General features: G+C 36.4%; 1 protein-coding gene across 1 annotated transcript; it reads right to left on the reverse strand.

Moving 5' to 3' along the window:
• Window positions 1–1,382: 1,382 nt before the first annotated feature.
• On the reverse strand, window positions 1,383–2,300 carry LOC133750482 (putative vomeronasal receptor-like protein 4). Its single transcript, XM_062180080.1, has one exon. The coding sequence runs from the start codon at window positions 2,298–2,300 to the stop codon at window positions 1,383–1,385; it is 918 nt and encodes a 305-aa protein (XP_062036064.1).
• Window positions 2,301–9,952: the final 7,652 nt, after the last annotated feature.

The following is a 9,952-nucleotide window of genomic DNA, read 5'->3' on the forward strand; positions in this document are numbered from 1 at the left end:
AGTGTCAATTTGTTGGGTCAACAACAGGAGCCACTGTGCGCTTGCTCCTGATGTGGGATCTCTGTCCTTAATGTACTGTACATTTTGATTTAATGCTATAACTAGTACTCAAACAGTATGTTTCACTTTGTGTTTCTATGTGGGTGCAAACTGTTGAAATCTTTACTTAATGTATACTAAATTGATCTTCTGTATATAAAGAGAATTGAAAATGAATCTTGATGTGAATGGAAGGGGAGAGGGAGTGGGAGAGGGGAGGGTTGCGGGTGGGAGGGAAATTATGGGAAGGGGAAGCCATTGTAATCCATAAGCTGTATACTGGAAATTTATATTCATTAAATAAAAGTTAAAAAAAAAGGCAAATAATGACAGTATTAATGAAATGGAATATTATGCTGAAAAATTGCATTACAGAGGGACCACAAAATAGTAAATACAAACACAATCATATGAAAAGAAGAATGAGAAGGAATAAAATCATTTATTTGAACCAATAGGTAAATACAAAAAGTGTCAAATTTCATTATTTAAGTTGATGCAAAATTTGAGGAGAGAAATAGAAATACAGCTCAAAAATAGTGACAAATCACCTACTAAAGTAAAAAAGAGATGTTAAAAAGTAATATTACAGATAGAGATTGATATCCAAGCTACACTTGAAACTTGCCTATCTTTAATTTCTAAGAGTAAAATAAAGTATTTTAAAGACAAGTCATGAAAGATGTGATTACTTATGACTAGTTCTAAGGCAATGAATATAAAAAGAAAGGAAGTTTCCTGTGAGATGTTCTGAAATGAAATGAAAGAACAAGATTCCTGTAAATCTACATAAATCTTCCATTATGGAGGATTTTGAATTAAAGGAATGCAATTTCTGAAAAATATAGATTTCTTGTATTTGGATATAAGAAAAGTATAATTCTGTACAATTTAATTAATAATATAGGAACCCATTCTATGAGAATAACTTGCCTCAGAAATTTCAATTGCATACAACCATTTCAAATTTTTTTTTATTTTTAACTCACTTGAAAGGCAGATAGAAGAGAGGGAGGGAGGGAGGGAAGGAGGAAGGAAGGAAGGATCATACATCTGCTTGTTTAATACCTAAATGATCACACAGGAACATGTGAAGGCCAAGCCAACACCAGAATTGTACATCTCCATCTGGTACTACCATGTGACAGGAATAAGTACTTTAGAAAGCATCCGATGTACTGCTCAGAGTGTGCATTTACAATAACCTGGATTAGAAACAGGGACAAGATTCAAACTCAAGCATTCCAATACAGGATGTGGGCACCCCAAGCGCTGCCTTAACTACCACACCGCACACCCAATGCAAGGCAATCACTTGTATCATTAACTTCTAAAAATCAAAATCATTTCCATAGAATGTTGTGCAGCATATTGACTATTCTCTTATCAGAACTGACAAGCACAAATGGACTGACAGTGGCATAGACATTGACCACGACACTCTGGGCACCCAAGATAACTGAGTCGTAAGTCCACAGTATCAGGGAGGAGGATGAGATGATGAAGTCCACCCAGTACATGACCACAAAGAAACTAACCAGCAGCAGGATGGTCTGGGTGGCCCTTTTCTCTGGGGAGGATCTTGGGGAGAGGCTGGTGCTGTGAAGGTGCTGGGACCTCCTCTGATGCCTGAGCAATAGGATGACCATGTACACACTTGATAACAACATGACTCCTATAAGAAAAATGTCCCTGGATGTTGTCATCATGAACATCAAACCCATGATGCTGGGGCTTATGGGGGAAAATGAACAATACTTAGTGAGAACCATCAGACGGGTCTGGGTCACATTGGAAGTTGCCACTGTGTGGAAGATCATGCTAGTACTGAAACACAAACAGAGAAACCAAATAAAGAAGAAGAAATAAAAAATGAAATGCGTGGATTTATATTTAAACTGTGCCAACCAGGAGGTGTGGGGGCTCATGGTGATGGCCTGGATGATGCTCAGGAGGCAGGTCGTGCAGATGGAGAGGCCCCTCATCACCCTGCTCATGTAGAACAAAGTCTTACACTTGAAGTCATTCCAAAAATTGAGTGATTCAAACAGGTCTGGAGAGAACAAAAATAACACAGTGATGAGCAAAGCAATGTGGACAAAGGCCAGGTGGCAGGTGGTCAGGTCAGTCAGCTTAGGCCTGTGATTCAGCAGGAATGTTAAGGTGTGGAAGAGGAGGAGGAATGTGTTGGCTGTCATTCCAATGCCAGCTTGAAAAAGAAGATATTTATTCATGGCAATATAAGCAGAAAGTGGGATCATCTTTAGATCATGGAAGAAACACATGTATGTCTGAAAAACAAACAGAACAATAACAAATGATCCCTCATCACCAGCAAGCATCATTCTACTTAACAGAAATTTCCATTCTAACTTCCTAGCTTCAGAATGGCATTGAATATCTCTTAGTTTCCATCCCAGAAACCCCTATGTGAACTGTCTTCATTTCACAGGTTGTACTGTCAAAGTCCAGCTTTCCATGATCATGTAGAAAACACATAAATTCATGTGGTGATATACATGGGTTTTAAAATAATCATCAGATGGTGACACTTTTATTGCCAATATACTTAATACAGGTACACTCACCCATTCTTTTAGAATATCTTAGATCCTCAAAAATTAGGCTAATTTTATTGAAGTCTTATTTAAGATATATTCAATATTAGAATTTTTCCATTATTTAGGATGCTATTGCTTTGGATGTAGAAAAAATGATAATACCAGATTATTTTACTCCAGAATGTGTTACTCCACTTAATATTGCTGTAACAGAATACATAAAACTTTAAAGATGCTTTTTCCTCACAATTCTTGAGAGTGTGATGTTCAATTATGAGAAACTTCTACCTGATGGGGGCCTTCTTGTTACATTGTCTCATGGAGAAGGGGCCAGAGAGCAAGAGGGGACCAAAGTGTTCTTTTATGAGGCATCAGTCACACTCCTGAAGGTGGAGCCCTCATGGCCAAATCAGTTCCTAAAATGACAGTTAAATTTCAACATAAATTTCAGAGGGGACCTTTAACATATGGCAAAGAATTAGAACAATTTAGCTGCATGTTGATGAGAAAACCAGCCAACTCCAACATTCTCTCCCTTTTCTGAGGTTGATTAGGATGTGATAATGTTTCAAGGATACTTACAGCACTGTAGCTTCATCAACATAAATGTGTAACAATACAGAAATGTTAGGAGTTTTTGTTCTTGTCTCTTATATATACATCTATAGATGATAATGAGCACATACATAAGCTTGTTGTTATAACGTAAATTTAAATCATATCATTGCAAAAACTAAAAGAAAAACAAGAAAGAAAGATGTCATGAGAGTAGGAGCAAAGAGAGGAAGGAGGGACAGTGGGAAATATCATTATGTTCTTAAACAGTATATATGAAATACATGACATCTGTTCCTTTTATATAAATAATTATTAAAAATTTTTAAAATTGGAGAAACCAGTAGTTGATTTTGTTTGCTAATCTTTCACTAAAAGCTGCATCTACCAAAAGGACATGTTCATCTGAGCTGACGAAATGAACCCATATGTTGCTGCCACCAACAAGCTCTATAACCTTGGCACACTTGGATTTACTCTCTGGCTAGACCCAGAAGAAGCACCAGAGTCATGGTGCTTAAAGTCACAGTCATAATGATATCCAGATTTTAAAGATCCCACTTCAATGTTAGAAAAATTTGTATAGCACAGATCATTAGTGTATGTATTAATTACTTTTTGACTCTATACCTCAATTATTTTATTAATGTAATTCATGCATTGTGAATAAAAAAGGACAATAAGCACTAATGGATAAAATATCACAGATGGTAATTTTCATGTTTGCTCCCTGAACTCAAGATATATACAGTTCACCCTCTCTGATCATGCCTACCATGAAATGTTAAGTGCTCACTTGCAGGATGGTAATACACTTTTCTAGCAAGGCTCTGAAGGTATTGGTGCTGCTGCTGGATTGCAAACAATCATTGTTCCTAAGAGCAGAGGTTATAAGCTAAAATATAGAATATCCATTAAATACAAATTTTAGATTATTTTTAACAAAAAATGTATTCTAACTTCATGTTATCAAAAGAAAATTGACACCAAATATTTTACTGAAAATCATTTATAGGTTAACTGGAATTAAAGTTAATTAGGTGCTCAGTATTTAAATTTGCTGAATTTGGAAATCTAACATAAAATCCATAAAAGTGTCTGTAATAACTTGGTGCAAATAATAGGAGACAGGAAATAGAAGAAAAGATAGTGGTGAAATTCATAGAGGTCAAATACAGGTTTGTCACTGTGTAAATGCATGTGTATTCCAATTTATTTGTTAAAAATATATAAACCTGAAGTTGCATTGTAATCTTTGCTGTGAGATGTGAATAACAGTTTATTCCAGAGCTGAGGGTGAAGCTTATGAAACTCTCAGAAGACAGGTAATGCAGATCAAGCTCACTGTCATTGTACTGGTTTTCTCTTTTTCCTCAATATTGTAAGCCCCAAAATAATACATAACTGTGGATTATGGTGGAGGAAATAACACCACTGAATATACCAGGAAGAAAAGACTTACCATAAAGTCTGTGGGGCTGAGATTAGAAACAAAGAGGAGTGCAAAGAAAGAAAAAAGGATTTTATAGCAATCAACAGGCTATTTTAGATTACAATGATTCAACATTTTAGGGAAAATAGCTTCATAAGATCTTCATCTTTAGTCTGATATCTAGTAGTCATGGGCTAATTATTTTAGGAAAGGTGTCATTTCTATGCAGATTGTTGTACTTTTCCTGACTTAGATAAAATAATATGCAATCTTCATTGCAAAAGTGTACCTTGTGTTTATTGTTAAATTCCACAAATCAACAATATTTCTTTCATTAACCTGACTATATTTTATGAACAGCTGTGTAAAACCTATGACTGGTCATCTATAGCACAAAGATATTTTGAGAATTTTGTAGGATATGCATAAGATATAACTCCCTTTATATAAAAGCTTCAAGTAGTTTTACCACTGTTAATCTAACATATGTTAGATTAACATATGTTATAATTAGGAGAAGGTGATATTCAGATCAGCAGTGTAAGGAATGGGTTTAGAAGGGACTGGAGAACCTGCTCTTACTGTACTGCAGTTCCCAGCATCTGGACAATGAAGGATCTACCAAACTGTAGAAAATGAATTCAGGCTACTAAGATAGACAACCTTCTCCAGTGTCTACACAGAGAAATCGAGGTTATCTACAGATAGAGTTTCTTGAGGCATTTTGTGCTCATCAGCAAGGAATGAACAATTATCATTTTTCTTAATTTAGTTTCAAAAATTAGATTTATTAATTCTTTTCTTACTGTCTTTCATTTCATTTTTACACTTTAATTTATAAATAAGAAGCAGGTTTACTTATGGGGTACAGAATGATACTAAGATACAAGTAGTATCAAATGATTCAAACATGATAATATTTGCATCATATCTATTTATTTCTTCTTTCTGGTGAGGACATTTAAAATCTATTCTGTTAGCAATACTGGAACACACAGCACATTAACAATCACAGAGTCACCAGGCTCTGTAACAAATCTTGGAAGCACTTGTGTCTATTCTAACTGAATCTCCATTAGCTGTCATCATTTAGAAACAATTCACACATCTACTCAATTCATGCATTGCCATGAAATTTAGTTGATTAAATAATGAAATTAAAATAAGTGGGCACTTAAAGTATTCACACAGTTTGAAAATCAGAAACAAAGAAATTTTAAAAGTAAACTTGAAGAGTACCAAAATTAGAGATTATTTCCTAAAAAGTAAAGCTGAATTTTTTAGATTCTTAACATTATTTTGTCTCTAATCATACAATAAATGTTAGCCAAATTTGCCTATGCAGCAGTGTTTTTATGAATTTGCATTATGTAGAATATTTATAATGCTAATGGTGAATGTAACTCAGGAAAATAATTAATCGATAGTGATGAACAGAAGTGATATTTCCAGAGTAGTGTGGCATGAAGAAAACAAAATCCCTGAACTGACAATTTTAAAATGTGACAAAACAATTGAAATGAAATAAATGTAATAAAATGAAAGCATCAATAAAATAAAAACATTAAGGTATGATAAATTAAAATAAATATAAAATAAAAATACCAATAAAATATGTCACTGTATAATAAAACAATTAAAATGAAATAAATAAGATTATATGAAAATAACATCAAATGAAACAAAATGAGGCCAGCATTATGGCAGAGCAGGTTAAGCCACCTCCAGTGCTGGCATCCCACTTACCACTACTGACAGAAATCAGAAGCATGCAGTCACTGAACCGAGTCTCTGTAGGAAGTCAATGCATGTGAGTTGAGGCTCTCTCTATGTGGTTATAAGGAAAAAAATGCAGTGAGCTCATCTCCCACCTGCCTCACAACTGCTGTGTCGCCTGTGGGACAGGACAAGCTCTGGCTTTGAGAATTGAACAAACAGGAGACACTACAGGGAAAAAGTGGAAATCATGGAGAGAACATCTGGGTTCCAAATTCCCCTATGTACGAACAGATTCCCCTAGCCTGTGTTGACCTGAGAGTGTTGTATGATGACAGCCCTTGAGAACAACACAAAAGTCTTGAATATTCTCAGGTTCAAATAATTGAATGTCGCAGCAGATTGCTAATATTTCCTGCTTGGTTTGGGAGATTCCTAGTGGCTTCCTCATGGGTCTTCCATTATACATCACGTCGTACATAAAACAAACATTAAAGAATAAGTTGTAATTTAAGAAATTAAGAACATCTTTTCTGCTCCCTCCCAAACCATTAGACAGAATACATGGGACAGAGAGTACATGTTTATAAAATTGGCCATGTGACTCTCATTGGAAGCCTAGGCTAAGATACATTTAACTCTTCACTTCATCTCACCCAGCTTCATTGTGCATATACATCATATGGCATTCAGTCTCTTGCTCTAGGAAATCATGACATACAGTTTTCAAGAGGAGCCCAAGAGATGTTTCTTTAACAATTCCCCCTGTTAATGCTGATGTCCTAGACCATCTCTAGGAGCTTTGTGCTGGAGAAACAACTGAGCACAGAGATTTTACCCATAACTGTTTCAATATGAATACCATGGGCTCACATTGAAGACCTCCAATCACTATATTAAAATATCACATCTTTTCTGGTGCTAAAGAGCAGACAAGGCAGTGGTAAGCACACACACAATATGTAAGATATTTTTCATAATACAGTAGGATTTGAGTACCAAGGGTCTTCTAATTGTTTTGAAGTTTTTAAAATTAGGATTTATCCACCTTCCTATATTTTAAGTTTCACTACATTGTTTTTAGAATGCGCACATAACAACCCAATAAATGAGGTGTAAAGGACAGAGGATGAAGTGTACAGGGGTGCAGAGTGGTGTTTCATTGCTGAGTTTAATATTAGAGCAGTGATTTGATCTTCTGGAATGGAAAACAGAGTGTTGGGCAGTATCTTTTTAGAAGTCAAATTTTAATAACAAAGACATAATAAAACTGCCAACATATATAGAAACTTGCCCCATTTTCTGCTTTGGAGCTTGGGGGTGGATAGGAGAAGCAGCTCTGGAGAGGTGGGAGAAGCCACTAAGACTCTTATGGGCCCTGATTGCTCTGAGGGGATTTCATTCAGTCGTGGGGCCACACTAGGACAAGGCTTCAGTAGGGAGTGAACTTGAACTGTTCTGATGCCATAGTGGCTGTGCTCATTTACATTCCCACTAACTGTGTACAAGTTTCTACTTCTCTGTATACTCACTCGCTCACATTTGTTACTTTTCTATTTGTTGAAAATCAAGACTTTAACTTAAGTGAAAAGACATGTCATTGGGGATTGGATTTTTGCTTCCTTCGAGACTTAGTGCTATTAAGAATTCCCTGGCTGGTGCCGTGGCTCAACAGGCTAATCCTCCGCCTTGCGGTGCCGGCACACTGGGTTCTAGTCCCGATCGGGGCGCCGGATTCTAGCCCGGTTGCCCCTCTTCCAGGCCAGCCCTCTGCTGTGGCCCGGGAGTGCAGTGGAGGATGGCCCAAGTGCTTGGGCCCTGCACCCCATGGGAGACCAGGAGAAGTACCTGGCTCCTGCCTTCGGATCAGCATGGTGCGCCGGCCACGGCGGCCATTGGAGGGTGAACCAATGGCAAAGGAAGACCTTTCTCTCTGTCTGTCTCTCTCTCACTGTCCACTCTGCCTGTCAAAAAAAAAAAAGAATTCCCCATGAATTTTTTAAAGATGTGTTTTCTCCATATTTTTTTCTGAATTTGATTGGATTATCTGGGTGTATTTTTTGATATTCAGTCATTTAAAATTTTTAGTATTATTTCAGAATCTGATGAAGTCAGAGTTAGACTGGCACAGAAATATAGAGAATCTTGTTCCACTTCTTGACTTTCCAGATGCCCACAGCAGCTGGAACTGGTCCAAGGCTTGAGCCAACAGCCAAGAACATGAATTAGCCCTACCATGTGGGAGTAACAACTCAATTACTTGAGTTACCACCATTGCCTCCCATGCTATGCATGGTAGAAAGTTGGAATCAGGAGCCATACCTAGGAACCAAACCCAGGCACTATGATGAGGAAAATGGATGTCTTAACCACTAAAGTAAACACAAGTCATTTTTCTGAGTTCTTTATATATTCTGGATATTAATATTTTGTTATGTTAATAGTGTATAAAATTTTCTTCCATGTTATAGATTGCTTTATTAATCTATTCATTATTTCCTTTGCTGTAGGAAAGCTTCTTACTTTGTATTGAAAACTTTTCTCAAGTTTTCTTCTAATTACTTCATAGTGTCAGGTCAAATATTCAGGTTTTGACTAGGTTTTTGTAGTTGTTAGAGTTCAAGTTTCATTCAAGGTTATGTGTATAGAGACCCAGTTATCACACCACAATGTATTGAGGAGGCTGTTCTTTTCCCAGTGTGTGCTTTGACACCACTGTCAAGGATCATTTGGATACAGATGTGTGGATTCATTTATGTGATCTCTAGCATGTCTCATTATTATGTGCTTGTTCTTATGCCAGAAACATGCTGTTTTAGTCATACAAATCTGTGTGTGTTTGTGTGTGTATTGAAATAAGGCATCTCAATGCCTATAAATATTTTTTCTTTTTTCTCAAGTTTGCTTTGTCTATCAGGGTTTTTGTGTTTAGGTATGAATTTTCGGGATTTTTTCCTAGTTATGGAAATAATTCCATTGGCAATTTGATAGATATTTGGGTCTATAAATAATTGTACAACAGTATTAACATTATATATGATATAAATTTTTCCAGTTCAAAAGCAGGGGAACACTTGCTATTTTTCCTTGAAAAATTTTTATGAACATTTTGTGATATTTATTGTAGAGGTCTATCACACCCTTGCTTAAATTTGCTGATAGACAATTTGGTACTTATTGGTAGCTACTACAAATGATACTGCATATATGATTTCTTTTTTTAAAAATATTTCATTTTAAAGATGGAGTTTGAAAGAGATAGAAAGACAGATGGGGGAGAGAGAGAGAGAGAGAGAGAGAGAGAGAGAGAGAGAGAGAGAGAGAGAGAGAATCTTCCATCTGATGGTTTACTGCCCAAATGCCTGCAGAAACTGAGGATGGACCAGACTAAAGCCTGGAGCCAAGAGATTCATCCAGAGCTTCCACAGGGTGCAGGGGCCCAAGCACATGGGCCAGATTTGTTCATTTTCCAGAAATATTAGCAAAGAGCTGGATCAGAAGTGGAACAACTGGTACTCAAACACATGTCATTAAGGAATGCCAGTTTTTCCAATGGTGACTTTATACACTACTTCACAATGCCAGCCCCAGTGATTTCTTTAATAGCAATTTTTTAAAAATTTTTGACAGGCAGAGTGGACAGTGAGAG

The sequence above is a fragment of the Lepus europaeus genome, chromosome 21 (assembly GCF_033115175.1).
Source record: "Lepus europaeus isolate LE1 chromosome 21, mLepTim1.pri, whole genome shotgun sequence".
Taxonomy (NCBI): Eukaryota; Metazoa; Chordata; class Mammalia; order Lagomorpha; family Leporidae; genus Lepus; species Lepus europaeus.